We start from the raw sequence: 16,594 nt of genomic DNA on the forward strand, positions 1-16,594 counted from the left end.
CCCGTGGCTATTCCCCAGGTAAACCTCAGAGACTCTGTACTTGCTGTGCCTCCTGTCTTGACTGCTCCTGCCCCAAACACCTACTTGGTACACCCCCATTTGATTCGGGTGTCTGCTCAACTGTCACCTCATTAGAGGACTTTCCTGATCACCCAATCTAAAATACCACCTCCTCCCCACTATCCCCAACACTTTCTAACCCTTTAGACTGCTTTATTTTCCTCCATTTCTCTTATCACTGCCTGGTATTATATATTCATTTGTTCAGGACTGTTACACCCTGGTCAGAATACAAGCTGATGTGAGAACATCAGGGGCCTCTGCTCACTGCAGCACCCCCAGGGTCTACCACAGTGCCTGGCACACAGTAGGTTCTCAGTGAATACAAGTTGAATGAATGAATGAATTTTAAACGAGCACTTTCTATGTGCCAGACTCTGTATCAGGCAGTGGGATATAAAGATGAATGACAAAAAGGATCTGGTCTTTTCCCTCGGGGAACTTAAAAGTCTAGCAATGAAGGAGATACACACACAATGAATAGAATGGACTGTGATATGAGCTTGAAGTGTTCAAGGAAAACCGTGGAGTAGAGTAGCTGGAGATGAGGTCGAACAGCCTGGGGTCAGATTATGAAGGACCCCAGGCTTCAGGCTAAGGAACTGGGCCTCCATCTGAGCACCCGCTATTCATCACTAAGTAGGAATGGAAAGAGGTAATGAATCTGAAATTAGAATGGACAGAACTTAGTGACTATTTATATGAAAGGAACCGAGAAGTTCTAGGTTTCTAGGAAATGTCACTGCCCACATAGGAGGAAGAACAAGTTGAAAGAAAAAAATGACAAATCTGGTTTTAGAAAAGTTGAGTTTGAGGTACCTATGACCACCATACTAAGTCATAGTGCTTTCTCGAGTGGCTAGAAAATTCTTGGCTTGGAAATTCTGCCACCTTGCTCCTTGGCCTTCTTCTTGGTGGGCGTTTACAACGTCCTAATAGTGCTGAGCCACCTGTATCTCATTTGGGTGCCATCGTGTCAGCTACGATATAGCCATGCATGGAAAGTCCCTACCAAATCTGTCCCTTTAACATATTCTTTAATCACACTTTCTTAAAACAAGGGATACCTGTTTTGCAGTGAAGTCTGACACAAATGCAGAGATTTCCCAGGAATTTTTCCTAGTCAGTGGCTTGAAAGTCCAATTCTAAATGGGGAGACAACATTATTTACAATTTTAAAAATCAAAAAGTTGTCAAGGACAGGCATTGTTGTTGCTTTCCAACTTCACGACGTTATGGAAGCCCCATGCGGACCTATGTATATATCAGCATATGTACATATAGACATGAGGGGGAGATGTTAAGAATGAAAGGACGCAAAAAAAATTTAAGTACAAAAAACAAAACTTATGTTTAACAGTAAAGGACAACTGTATACAGCATAAGGATAGAACCAAATGTCACAATGTCATAAATTCGGGCACCAATGTTTTCTAGCACCTTGAACATCTGGCTGAAGGGTTTGCTGTCAGGAGATGTTGCTCAAATTCCGGCATATCATTTCTCAATAAGTCATCCTCTACAGTTTCAGCCCCTGATTCTTCTCTAAAAAGTAGAAGATAAAGAAGCAAGAAGGAATAGGCTGATTTTTTAAGGCTCCAAGACTCTTAAAGTCAAAGTAAAATTAAAATGTCCCTTTGGAAATTACTGATCAGGCAGGTTTAATTCCTAGGAGGTCTGGACATACTCCTAAGTAGCAAACTGCCTGGTGGAGGTTGGGGAGAGGGGTCAAGTGTCAGAAGAGTCAAGCACAAAATGAGAGGTTATCACTTTTAAACAGAATATTCCATAACCGGAAGGATCCATTTTCCCAACATACCTAATAATAAACCTGTTACACTGCCATAGCCGAATAACTAGAAACAAGGGATCTCTGACTGTATGAAACAGTTTAATCTTCTTTATGAAGGCCAGGGAAAGGGAGCTCATTAATACCCACTGCTTGGTGTGTCAAGCTCTGTCTTTCTTCCTACCTCTTCCATGTCTGGTGTGCCACACACACTGAAGACAGGTCTCAAGGACGGAGATGGGAAGCCAGAGATGTGTCCCAGTAGCAGGACAAGGGTGGGGACGCTTAGGATTATCATGACAACAGTTGAGTTATCCTGCTGACGTGGAAACCAGAGAGAGGACCTTAAAGAATCCTTAGTTGGATGTACTCTGGACGAAAAATGCTCTGCAGTTAATACTACTCAAACATAACTGGCCCATTCAATAATGTCAGAATCAAATAAAACACAGTTGTATAGAACAACAGAAATCATCTAGACTGAGAGGGTCTTTGTTTATCTGTGAGAGAAACAAGGCTCCTGAGATTCGGAGATTCATCCACACTGCCCACCATGTGAGGGCATGGCTGGGGCTGGAGCCCAGGCTGCCTGTGTCCTAGCCCTGGGTTAATTTTGCCCAAGGTGTGAGTCAACTGATTTATGGCTGTAGAACAATTTAAATATACAAATGACTACAGTATTAGCAATAAATACTGGTAAAACATGAAATTAGAAAGCTTAAAGAGAAACAGATTTGAGGAAAAGTCCCTGCTGAGAGAAATATAAATAGTAATATGCTTTAAAGAAATTATCCCTATGGTTAGGACACTTCTTAGAACAAGAATAAAATTATTCAAAAGTCAGCTCTGTGAAAGATTTGAACTTGCACAGGTTATGTACAAGTACATAATGATATATTCTGGGGCAGTAAATTATTATCTTGCATGTAAGAATTTTGATAAAAACCAGAAAACAAACTCATATAAACAAAACAACAAAAATCAGGAAGACCCCAGGAAACCTAATTTGAGTTGACCTTGGCTCTGAAGCGGCAAAACGTGCGGGCATTGTTTTCTAATGAGCTTCTAGGGAAAAAAGCTTGAAAGTCAAAAGCAGAACTGAAGTTTGACAGCCGGAAGAATGTAGTTAATAAATTTTGAGCATCTCATATTTCTAAGGCCTATTCTTATCTATTTAGCCTCTTAAAACTAAAGCAAACAAAAAACAGTCTTCCACCAAATCAAATGCATCCCAGACAATTGCTCCTATTTCAAATTAAGCTTAAACTCCAGGATTGCCAAACCGGCCCCCCAAAAAACTGGCCACTTAAATTACTTCCTTTATACAAGGTTAAGATAGCCCTTTCCTGGCAAAGAGTCAGGAATTGCTTTTATTTCCACTTGTAGATACATAATTTATAAGGTAAAAAAAACACAGACCTTATGAAACGTACCAGGAAAAAACTCATCATTTCCGTTAAAGTTCAACATAAATTCTCAGTCTGCATTTTGTTTTCTTGATTTAAGATGATCTCCTTAATATTCAACCATACTGTGGGTCATGAAACACAGTCCACCAGAGAGAAACTCAGATCCTTAGCAAACCAGTTTCCAACTCCCATGCATGGAAGCCATAAAGATGTTCCGCTAATGGAAAAAATCAGACACCAAAGATGAGGACAATGTAGGTGTTTAGTTTGCTACAGGCAACCCAAGCAAACAGCTTGTCTGCATTGAGTTTAGAGCTTGGGACATGAAAGCCACTTTGGATCCACCTGAAACTGAAAGGAGATACCTATTTAAAAACCCTGAGAGGGCTTCCCTGGTGGCGCAGTGGTTGAGAGTTCCCCTGCCGATGCAGGGGACATGGGTTCGTGCCCTGGTCCGGGAAGATCCCACATGCCGCGGAGCGGCTGGGCCCGTGAGCCATGGCCGCTGAGCCTGCGCATGCGGAGCCTGTGCTCTGCAACGGGAGAGGCCACAACAGTGAGAGGCCCGCGTACCACAAAAAAATAAAATATAAAAACCCTGAGAAACTTGAATGGAATACTGCTTTAAATGCCACACATTCTATAAAAGGTGGAAAGCCATGTAGGTTCATCCACATCCCACCTAAAGTCATTCCCTGTGGGTATCATTCTCCCGCTAGTCCAAGCCACTCTGGACTAGCTGTTCTAAATTCTTTGTGTGAAACATCTTTAAATACATATTGCTAAGTTCTAGATATCTGACTCTGTGTGGGAAAAGCTACACAGCCACTCATGGCCCATAGGCCAACTGTCGACAACTGATGTGATGGGTTAAAAACACCAAGACTGGGTAGTTTTTCTGTGGTTCAATAGCCTGTACTCTCTGAAGATGTCTGAGGGTTTTCCTTCCTGTGAAGTGAAAATAGAAAAACCTCACCTCTAACAATTCTACTCATCATTCTGTATGAATCTTGTACAAAACAGGCAACAAGCACAGAACTTTCTTCAAGTTGCCAGAGCTTTAGTTGGTTCAACAGAATATGTGGTTTAAAAACAAACAAAAAAAAGAGAAATGTGCTTTGATTCCTACTGCTTGATAAATTTCATTTCCCAATAATGAATATCAAACATCTGCAGTGAGAAACCCCAATCACTGAATCTGCAAGCTTTTGCTTTACTTACTTGTATTTTAAGAGCAGCCACTGAATTAACCAGAGTCCTACAAGGATCATGCCATTAATTTCACAAATAGAAAAGGCCCACTGCACCCGGTTAAAATGGTCAAAAAACGTGTCCGGTAGTGGAGGCTGCACCTCCTTAGGAGGTACTCGTTCATGGACGACCGAGATCATCACTGTGGTGAGAACAAAGCAGGAAAGTGCATAAAGAAAGGCCAGGAAAGTCTTGCCCCACTCCATGGGGTACTGGGAGCGCTCTGGCTCTGGCATGGGGATCTTTATCATCTCCTTCCTATACCCATTTGGCATCCCCTTGGGTTTGACCTTGATGCTGAAGCTGCCATCAGGGGCGAGGACGTCTGTGCCAATGCAGAGGTGCCCATTGGCGTGGCCATTCTTGTGTGCTTCCAAGTGGTGCTCCATCTTCAGGGTCTCTATCATGTGCAAGAGCCGCTGCCCATTGTCGGAGGAGACTCGGCACAGGGGGGGTTTTGTGAAATCCTCCTGGGTTAGGTTGATCAAGTCGCGGCCTGTGAAATGTTCCAGAGGCTCACAGTATTCTGGCATAGCATTCTCCTGCAGCCAGTCTGCCACCTTCTTGGGTGACCAATAAACCACTTCCTTCATTGTACTGGCAGACAACACGCGGCCCCCCGCTTGCTCCCGGCAGGTCAGCAGTCACCGTTCCTGCAGGGCAGGACACTGTGCCTCCGTGGTGCACTCATCCTGTCAGGCCTCATGACAGACTTGTGTGGCGAGATGGTCAGGGCAGTTTTTAAACACTTCATGTAGCTGTCCGGGGTTCTTGAGTGCTTGAGCATTAATTCACCTCATTTTTGAACAAGATTCTTCCTTCTGTGGAGGCAAGAGAAAAAAGTCAAGACACTGGGACTCGAAAATCAATCCCCTCAAATTGCAAAACCTTAACATGCATAAGGAAAATGGAAAATCAGGTACTGGTAAAAGTCCATAGTTTTCAAACATGTATTAGTTTAAGGGACCACTGATTCCCTGGTTAGTCTTCCCTAAAAGAGCATTAAATTGGACCTGAGATGGACCAAGTCAAAGGCAGTGGTAGATTTGCTAAGAAATAATTCGACAGCGCTTTAGACATTGCTCAGTACTGATCAGTGATTCTTTTTTTTTTTTTTTTTTTGGTGGTACGCGGGCCTCTCACTGTTGTGGCCTCTCCCGTTGAGGAGCACAGGCACCGGACACGCAGGCTCAGTCGCCATGGCTCACGGGCCCAGCCGCTCCGCGTCATGTGGGATCTTCCTGGACCGGGGCACGAACCTGTGTCCCCTGCATCGGCAGGCGGACTCTCAACCACTGCGCCACCAGGGAAGCCCTGATCAGTGATTCTTTTTGTGCTTATTACATGGTTCCTGAGATCATCTTAAAGAATGTATCAAATCTGCTTAATCTACCACTCTATCTGGTGAAGAAATGTTTTAAAACATTAAGAACGCACACAAGTTAATAGATATCATAAAAGAGAATCACAGAAATGTTGAGCTTCAGGATCATCTGGTCCAACAATTTTATCCTGTTCTATAAAAAGTCAATGAATTCCTTTTTCCAAATGTGCTTGGACCCCAAATCTATAAAAGAGTTATAAATGTAGATGCTTAGGTTGAAACAGATGGAATGAAGGGCCAGGGTCCTCCTTGCTCTGATGATATCTTTACTCCCAGCCTCCAGGAGGTTTCGTGGGATACCATAGTTTCAAAATCAGTGCTCTGAACCAACTCCCTCACTTATGCGCGAGGAAACTGAGTACCAGAAGGTCAAGGAACCTGCCCGTGGTCAAGTGGCAGCTTGCATAAAAGAGCTACAAGTTTCCAAGTCCTGGTTTACTATATTTATTTATTAAAATACTTAACCAGTGATGTGGCAGTAACCAAAATGCACATCTGGAGGGGAGAGTCAAAAGCAGAATTCGAAGTTTTACAAATTTATTTATGTATAAATATATGTATAAAAATGTATATATTATATATACATATATTTAACCACAATTATGGTTAATGAACATAACATTGCATAAAATAATGGGAAAGAAATATATCACATACTGACTGAAGTTCTACTTGATGATGGGCCTGGGGACATTTTCTACTTCTCTCCCACCTACTTTTCTTTAATAAGCATGTATTAATTTTGTAATAATCATTTAAAATTTAAAAAAAAAGAAAAGTTAAAAATAAAAGACCTAGCTCTCTAACAAAGCATCATGGTTAATGAAACATGGCCTTTGGCAAAAGACAGACCATAGTTTGACTTTCAGCATCTCCATGGATAACCTACTACTTGAACTTCAGCTTATTAATCTCTAAAATGGACATAATCAAATATCTCCTTCACAGGGGTGTTGTCAGTACTTTAAACACCACATGCGAAAGTTGATGATACACAACCTAGCACTAAAAAGGGTCTGCTTTTTTGTTTCTGTTTTTGTTTTCTATGGCTGAGTAGCATTCCATTGTAAATATATACACTACATCTTCTTTGGCCATTCATCCATGGGTGCACACAGGTTATTTCCATATCTTGGGTACTGTAAATAATGCTGCAATGAACAAAGGGGTATATATGCCTCTTTGAATTAGTGTTTTCCTATTCTTCAGATAAATACCCAGAAGGGGAATAGCTGGATCACATGGTAGTTCTCTTTCAACTTTTTTGAGAACCCTTATACTATTTTCCATAGTGGCTGCATCAATTTACATTCCCACCAAGTGTACACTTGCCATTTTTGACAACATGGATGGATCTAGAGGGTATTATGCTAAGTGGAATAAGTCATATGATACCACTTATATGTGGAATCCAAAAAAAAAAAAAAAACCACAACAAAACAAAACAAAACTTACAGATACAGAGAAGACATTGGTGGTTACCAGAGGAGAGGAGGGTTGGAGGTGAGTGAAATCGGTGAAAGAGGAGTCAATTATATGGTGCCCGATGGCAACTAGACTTATTGTGGTGACCACTTTGTAGGGTACACACATATCAAATTATTGTAGAATATAAAACTAAGGTTATTTGTCAATTATGCCTCAGTAAAAAAAGGTAGGGTCTTTTTTTCTTTCTCAAATTTTCTATCATATCCAATAGTTAACTGTCCGCTATAGCTCATGATGAAAACACACTCTCCAATAGTGGGCTAACTTTTTTTTTAATCTCAAAAGAATGTTGTGTTGGGACTTCCCTGGCAGTCTGGTGGTTAAGACTCTGCACTTCTAATGCAGGGGGCGTGGGTTTGATCCCTGGTCGGGCCACTAAGATCCCACATGCCTCAGGGCGTGCCCCCAAAGTAAAAAACAAAATAAAATAAAATAATGTTGTGCTAACTGCAAAAAAACCTGCACAAGTTCGTAGGTTTAAGAGATAGAAATCAGTGACGACAGTGTTTCCTAAGTATGCTTTGCGGAATAATAATCTGATAAAGGGCTCCATGCTTTAAAAAAAAAAAAATCAAATGAGCCTAGGAACTGCATACCATAATCCTTCCTAGGGCCAGCAGTACACATTAGTATGTTAGAAGCTCCTGGAAATCCTCCAGTGAAGAAACTCTACCAGGATTTCTTAAACTGACTTCATCAAGGCTGTCCTGCTCTCCATCCCTTTTCTTCCCTAGTAACTATGAACTCCCTATGGACACACTGGGAGGTACTGGCACAAACAGGACCTGAACTCAGGTCTTCTGATTTCAAAGTCCAAACTTGTCCCTACTGAACCCCCAAATCTGACTCTGGAATGAAAATGGACAGTATGTCCAACTTCCAATTTCCCAGACCAAATAACAATCAACCAAATGGCAGTAAAGCTTAAAAGCTATTCCAGACCTTGCAAAACAGTTGGGCATTGTCTCTTCTGAGCATCTACAGTGCTGTGCACCTTCCCGACATATTCCCTTGTGGTCAAGTGTCTGTCTAGACTCTCCCAGGGGGCTATGAGTGACCATGGAAGGGCTACAATCTTTAAGCATCCATGTGTCTTACCTTCCCAGGGCCCAGAAGGTACTCAATCAATATCTACTCAATATCTAAGGGACTGTCCCTTACAACTAGCAACATGTAGATGGTTTAATGGAAAGTAAAACTACTGAAAATGGCACTGATACTGAAAATTGCTTTCAAACAACTTGAATGGTCAAGGAGAATAAGATGGGCATCCTCCAGAAAGAAATATGAAACCAAAGTGAGTCTCTGGCCACTTAAAAACCACTACAGAGGGGCTTCAATCATCACTACTACTACCTAGAGTGACAAGAAGAAACTCACCAAATGGGAGTCCTGGCAGAATGTCCTGTACGAAAGGAAATCTCTTGGCATCAGACCCCAAACCTCTCTCCAAATATTCCTCAGCAGAATTAGGATAAGAGCCGAGGGAACGCTCAACAGCTTGAAGTGGTTATGAGAACTCTAAAGAAAAATCCTCGATTGGATGTTCAGGCCCAAGGAAACGAACATGGGCTTTTCATACAGGTTCTTCATTTCTCCCCTTGCCTGATGCAGAAGTCCACCAGGAGGGGAAAGCCCCTCAGAACCACAAAGAACAGACCAAGGCCAGGGTACTATTTCACTTCTCTTTGATGAGGAAAGTCAGATAATCTCCTCTTCAGACACAATCATCTTCAAAATAGAAAAATATCAGATGGTAGGAGACCATATAGGGCTATGAGACACACACATGCGCATACACACACACACACACACACACACACACACACACACACACGCTCTCTCTCTCTCTCTCTCTCTGGCACCGCAAGCTTCTATCCAAATGAAGAAACACTAATCTTGCAAAAGCAAGCCCGTCAGGCAGTCTGAGATAGCCAGTAGAACTCTTAAGAGACAGCAAGATAACCCAATAGCTTCCATTAATTGACTAGGACAAAAAACTGTTCACTCCTTAAGACAGTTCCTGTGATTCCCCCCAGTTTGGAATGCTCCTTTGAATCCTCTTCAACAAGTTCCAGATTCTTCCCTTAGCCTTTAAGGTCCTTCTCTGCAAAGCCTTTCCTGGCCACTCCTTCACAATCTTTCCCCCCTCTCTGAATTCCTACGTCACTGTTATCTGTGCCACAAAATATCATTTCACTGTCTTGTGTGCACGATGTGGTAGAAAGAGCACCAGCTGTGTGAGGCCAGGAGCCTGCAGTTGAGACCCAACTCAGCTACATCTCTTCTTGACAAAATCCTTTAACCTCTTCAAGCTCAGATTCCTCTGGAAAATGGGATTAACAACTACCTTACCTACCTTCCCATGGGCTGCTACTGCTGTGACGAGCATGTAAAAGGAATGAAAGCTATTAATTACTCCAAGAAATACGTCTTGCTCTTTTTGTAATATCCTGCTTCCTTTCTATTTGCCCAACAGGGCCCATAGTGACATTTCATAACTATTTAATGAAGCTGCCACTTCCAAATGGCATTTTTAAAAGTCCAAATCATTCGGACACACATGAGGAAACACATCTTTCCGAATTTCATGAGAAAATAAAATTTATATTTCAAGCAAGATCTGAAGCTTGAAAATGAAGGCATACACGCAGCTTTCCTGCAGCTGATGCTGAAATCACGTGATAGGGAAAATACTCATTTCTATGGAAGTAACTATTGGGCAGCTACTCAGTACTTCAAAGGCCACAGCTAAAACATGAGGACTTACTCACTGACCCCAGGGTCTGGCTGTAGGAGGAGAGGTGAGACAGTGACTGCCCCCTGGACCCATACACTCAACTTAGAACATACTGTGGTGTTTCTGAGAAGGGAAAGGCAAACTGCTTTCATATCTAGACCCAGAAGACTGTACGTTAGGCTGGACTCAGAAAACAACTATTACCACCATCATCCAGAAAAGCCACTCTGAATCCATTACTGGGAGAAAGTTAAGAAATAACGTAGCGCTCAAATCATTAGACTTAGTTCTCAGAACTGGGAAGATGTCATAGAAGAAAAAAAGCTGTATATAAACTCTTTATTCCAAAACACTACAGAATTTGAGAGGTGGAAGAGGTGCTGGAACTCTCATGCATCTGTAACTTTTGGACATAAGTAAACTACAGTCCAGGGAGATGGTGATTTGTCTAAAATCTCATACACAGCAAAGAGTTAGTTCTGGGTTTAGGCAGAGACTCAAGATGCTTTTCAGGGCTTTCCCACTATAAATAGTCAATGGTCTCACAGATTTGAGAATGTATGGAAGATAATCTGAAAAGTCTTTTTAAAACTTATGGAGTCCTAGAAGATAAAGGGCAGGAAGAACACTTCATTATATATTCTAAACTCACCAAGGTTTTAACTAAATAAAAAATAAAACTGTGAATACAATTCAGCTCCAATTCTTAAAATAGGTATTTTAGGCTTTAATATTAAAAAAGGCATTAGATAATATTCCACCACACACTATAACCTCTATAAATAATCATCAAAGCCAGATGTCTAAAAAAAGAAAAAATAAGTTAAAGCAATTATCCTGGTACTGAAAAAAAAAACATTCACCAGCAAAAGCACTAAATAACTCATTTATGAATATTTACCCTTATTCAAAAAGAATCTATTATATTATCTTGTTATCTGACATTGTCTAGGAACAAGACATTGTTGCATTAACAAAAAGCAACCATATGAATTACACACTGAACACAATTTTTCAAAAATTAGAATACCACAAAATACACAGTACAACTATCCACACAGAAAATGCTCAGAAAATCTGAGTTTTAATGCTTATTCTGGCATTAACTTGTACTCCAATATCAGGGCCTCAGTTTCCTATAGTGGAATAGTTCATTCCATTTGCTTGTTCCATTAATTAAGGGAATTCACATGTACCTGACAGTGGTTTGGATAACATAGAGCAATACATTAAAATGTAAGAAATGATTATACTGAATATAATTTATTCTCCTTTGAAGATTCAATGAACTTCTAAAACAAAGGCCATGAAATTAAGAATTGCATTTTCATGATTTTTTTAAGGCACGATGGACCCAAGATTGAACAAACATAGCTGGCATAACAGTGAAGAAGCTATAGAGAAGTTCCAGATGTTTCTAAATGCTGATAATGCCAAATGAAAGTAGGAAGCAGTACATAGCATAATTGCCAAGTAAACTTCCCGCTCCACGCTCCATGTATCAAATCTCTAAGAACAAAAGCAACGTGGGGCACACACATGATTTTACTCTACTAGCTTATATAATCAACTTGATGCAAAATCAAAATTTGGTGAGCATGTGATATTTAGCTCAGACTTTACAACATGAAAGTACCTGTGGGTACTTTGTTAAAGAGAAATAAAATCAAGAATTGATATTATGGGGCTTCCCTGGTGGCGCAGTGGTTAAGAATCCGCCTGCCAATGCAGGAGACACGGGTTTGTGTCCTGGTCCAGGAAGATCCCACATGCCACAGAGCAACTAAGCCTGTGTGCCACAACTACTGAGCCTGCGCCCTAGAGCACGCAAGCCACAACTGCTGAGCCCGCATGCTGCAACTACTGAAGCCCACAAGCCTAGAGCCCGTGCTCCACAACAAGAGAAGCCACCACAATGAGAAGCCCGCGCACCATAATGAAGAGTAGCCCCCATTCGCCACAACCAGAGAAAGCCCGCGTGGAGCAACAAAGACCCAATGCAGCCCCCCCAAAAAGTAAAGAAAATAAAGAAATAGGAAAAAAAAAGAATTCATACTATTTTATTGTGAAACAGACGAACTGCCTTTCTGTAAACGCTTCAAGCCCACATAAAGGTCTTTACACCTACTAGAACTTTCCATAAAAGTCAACAGTAACCTAATGGACCTTTTAGGGCAATGCAGCCCACTGAAATACTCATGAGGTAGGTGTTAAGTCTTCTCTGACTCAATTTGGATAGCTCCTGAATGCTTTTCTCCAAACCAATCTAATTAGCTGTAAGATTTTTTGGTTGTTATTTAACAAGTAAAGAATTAATTTAAATAGGCAGAATTCATAAAATTGTATTTATCTGAAGAAGAAAAAATGGCTAGAATAACAACCACACAGTTTCAATCTACTGTTGAGGAGATTTTAGATGACTTTTGATGCTTTAACCTTTAAATCGTAATTTATTTTAAATTGCTATTACGTGAAATGTTCACAATTCCATAGTCAACTCTGGTTAGCAAACCATCCCTTTTGAAATGGCTCCTTGAACTAAGTATATGCTGGCCTATTTGGCTGAGATACAAGAAAGAAGAGCTTGCCGAAGTAAACATACTTGCCTCATGGTCCACTTAAACTGTTAGAAGAGCCTCATATGGACATGTTTGGGTCTCCTCTCTGCCTTGTTTATTTAATGATGTTTAATATTTTGATTCTGCAATATCTGAAATGTATTCTTTCTCTGCAGTTGCCCTATAACCAACCCAACTGATAGCCTCCCTTTTTGTATCTCCCTCCCTAATGACCCATTCCAATGTAGTAGCCCTCAGTGTTCCAGAGGGAAAGATGATTTTTGGCTGACAAAGGTAGTATATATAACACAATGACAAGAAACCAGCCACGTCAACTGTATGCTATAAATCATGACTCCAGTGGTTCTCTGACAGTGTGAAATACAAAACCGTTTCATCTATTTCTTGGAAAGTCCTACCACCAGCAAGCCTAGCTCGTTCCATTTCCTATACACCAGGCCTCCGTTTGGGTTTTCTCTGAAGGAATGTAAATATTTAGTAACCAGGGCTTCCCTGGTGGCGCAGTGGTTGAGAATCTGCCTGCCAATGCAGGGGACACGGGTTCGAGCCCTGGTCTGGGAAGATCCCACATGCTGCGGAGCAACTGGGCCTGTGAGCCACAGCTACTGAGCCTGCGCGTCTGGAGCCTGTGCTCCACAACAAGAGAGGCCGCGACAGTGAGAGGCCCGCGCACTGCGATGAAGAGTGGCCCCCGCTCGCCGCAACTTAAGAAAGCCCTTGCACAGAAACGAAGACGCAACACAGCAAAAAATAAATAAATAAATAAATAAATAAATTTATATACATAAAAAATTTAGTAATCAGAAAATTCAAAGAATCATTTATTGTGGCAAAAATTAGAAACAACCTAAAATTGAGAATTAAATACATCATGATATAACAGAATACTAAGCCTCCACTAAAGACTAGACTATACTTTTATATTTACTGTGATACATATTTATATATACGTGTATATACAGTTTTGTCAAACAGGTTACAAAAGAGAATGATACCATTTTTGGAAAAAAGTCTAGAAGGTGTATATCACCTTTGAACTGTTACCTTTGGGAGATAAAATTATGAAATAATTTTTGGCTTTATTTTCTCCAGTGTTTTCTAATTTCTCTGATAAAGACATATTACTTGTGTTTAGAAAAGAAAAACGTTTTTCTTTCAAGCATATTCTGTTTTTAAACACATAGGCTGCATTGTAAAATTAAAAATAGATGCTTCCTACATTTGCTTTCTTTAAAAATATGAAATGGGCTTGCAGATTTCCCTAAATAACTGGAACTTTTGCCCTCTGTGTATAATTAGGTTCCAAAACCATCATATTCACCAAACATAATGGTCTCAGGATAAGAGCCAAACCACCCACAAAGATGAAGCTGAAATCTGAACCTAAGTGCATAAAGAAATCCCAGTCTCAGATATTTCCCATCACTCCAGAGAGAAAACAACAACAAACCCTCAGAATGACAACTCTTCTATCATCTAGATTTTCTTCAGTATCCATCTATCCAGTCTACTGCCAAATGTAAAAACCATTTGAAAACTCTGTCTTGTTGTCATTATAATAAGGAAAACTTTGCATAACTCTAATGACAACTAATCACTATAGTTTTCCCCTGGGGTTTCATTCTTAGAACCCAATTACCAAAACTCTGAAGAGATTTATTCCCACTCAGCTGATGAACTGCCTCTCTAGGTCTGAAACCAGCAGGGCTATTTTATAATATTCATCAAGTTAATCTGTAGTCCTGAGACAAAGACTCAATCTGGCAACTCAAGAATGTTAGGACATAATCAATGTTTCCAAATTCCATGGCTCTCATGTCCAGCTATTGTGCACAACGGTGATCTTATCTGCCCCAAGAAGCCTGGGAAGGGCGAACACAGGCTCTTATTTCCATCACACCTCACTCCATCCCCTTCCTTTTTTCCTATTCCTCTTTTTTTAAAATAAAAGCTAAAACCCTTCCACTTTACTGCTTGTTCAGCTGGAATTAAAAAGACTGCACGTACCTCTGAATCTATCATAAATGTAAATCGGGGCTATGAAAAAAATCACTGGCTTGGGAAAAAAGATGAAGCCATGTTTTCCCATCCTGTGGTTTTTTTTTCTTTTTTTTTTTTTTTATTCTAAGCAATTTTATTTATTTATTGGCTGCAGAGGCATGCGGGATCTTAGTTCCCTGACCAGGGATCAAACCCGCACCCCTATTCCACAGTGGAAGTGCAGAGTCCTAACCACTGGACCGCCAGGGAAGTCCCTATTATTTATTTTTTATTTAATTTGATTTTTTTTTTAAACATCTTTATTGGGGTATAATTGCTTGACAATGGTGTGTTAGTTTCTGCTTTATAACAAAGTGAATCAGTTATACATATACATATGTTCCCATATCTCTTCCCTCTTGCGTCTCCCTCCCTTCCACCCTCCCTATCCCACCCCTCCAGGCTGTCACAAAGCACCAAGCCAATCTCCCTGTGCCATGCGGCTGCTTCCAACTAGCTATCTACCTTACTATGTTTGTTAGTGTGTATATGTCCATGACTCTCTCTCGCCCTGTCACAGCTCACCCTTCCCCCTCCCCATAACCTCAAGTCCGTTCTCTAGGAGGTCTGCGTCTATTCCTGCCTTACCCCTAGGTTCTTCATGACATTTTTTTTTTTCTTAAATTCCATATATATGTGTTAGCATACGGTATTTGTCTTTTCATCCTGTGTTTTTAAGAAACTTCAAGAAATTAATGTAAATTACAAAAGGGAAGTAAATGCGAAATAGCCCCTTAGAGACTCTTCAATAAGCAAGAGTTCACAGGTTTCCCATGGAAAAAGTAATCTCAGTTAAGAATGAACAAGTAATTGAAAAGTATAAACCATATGAGGAAATAATCCACCAAGAGGTAAAGCCAGCAGGTGTGACAAACAGGAAGTTCACCAAACCATGAACTTGAGAAAACAAAGTAAGTTTGAAGAGTGGTAAAGTGAGTATACTAATGATATAAAAGAAAGAAGTAAAACATTAATACAAGAATAAGACATGGTAGGGGAAAAAAAAAAAAGAAAAAAGGACAGGTGTTTTAAAGAAAATACAGGAAAATCCCAGGTTCTCTCCTTGGCCTGTGGTGGGCTGATACCTCAGGACGAAAGGGAGAGCAAAAGGTTAAAGGGAGGTCATAAGAGGAAGGGAAATCAGCAAATATATAAAGTCTATGTTTAAAGGCAATTGACAGGTTTTTTCAAATCCCCCAAACTCAAGCAATCCAGCATCCACATAGTCTTTTTGCAGGGAGAAAAGGAGGGGAAAATGGAATCCACTCCATCAAAAGACGAATCTTATGTTTAAAAAGATGGCTAACTAAACATGTGCATTAGTTTCCACCGCCTCTTAAAACTCTCCTCAAATGATAATATAGGGATGAAAAAGAAAAAGAAAAGCAAAGAGAACAAAAGAGACAACTAGTTTAGGAGGTTGGGAAGCAGATGGACTAGTGGTAACTGACAGCAATCCCAAGAAAACAGAACCCTAAGCCAGTAAGGAGGAAAAATGAAAAGCAAACTGTGTAACAGAGGCCTTAAAAGAATGAGGAATTGGAGGTGCAGATAACTTGCAAAATGGGGGTGAAGGTAGAGCTAAAAATAGGACTGGTCGAAAGACCATTTAAAAAGTTACCTTTAGATTCTCACTTTGCACAGTGGAACAACTAGCTGTCCTCCACACCAGAGAAGACTGAAAGTTTATTGTCTGGAAAAGGGAAATGAGAGTTGCAAGAACAGGGGACAGGAACACAGTTCAAAGTAGGGCCATCCTACTAACTACAACGGATTAAGTAAAAGTTGCAAACAGATGTTAAGTCAGACCTGCCCTAGCCCTTTACCTTATTAGACACCCAGAATACTGGAAGC

At 40.6% G+C, this 16,594-nt stretch overlaps 1 protein-coding gene across 10 annotated transcripts in view; it reads right to left on the reverse strand.

Moving 5' to 3' along the window:
• SGMS1 (sphingomyelin synthase 1) overlaps window positions 1-16,594 on the reverse strand; it is a 290,635-nt gene that overhangs the window by 32,739 nt on the left and 241,302 nt on the right. For all 10 annotated transcript variants that reach the window (XM_027111924.1, XM_027111917.1, XM_027111915.1 and 7 more), the window contains one exon: window positions 4,480-5,330. In XM_027111924.1, the coding sequence (XP_026967725.1) occupies window positions 4,480-5,102 (623 nt within the window). In that variant the 5' untranslated portion in view covers window positions 5,103-5,330. The remainder of the gene's footprint in view (window positions 1-4,479; window positions 5,331-16,594) is intronic.

Source organism: Aethalodelphis obliquidens, unplaced genomic scaffold (genome assembly GCF_003676395.1).
Source record: "Aethalodelphis obliquidens isolate GAN/ISIS:26980383/991018 unplaced genomic scaffold, ASM367639v1 scaffold11, whole genome shotgun sequence".
Lineage (NCBI taxonomy): Eukaryota > Metazoa > Chordata > Mammalia > Artiodactyla > Delphinidae > Aethalodelphis > Aethalodelphis obliquidens.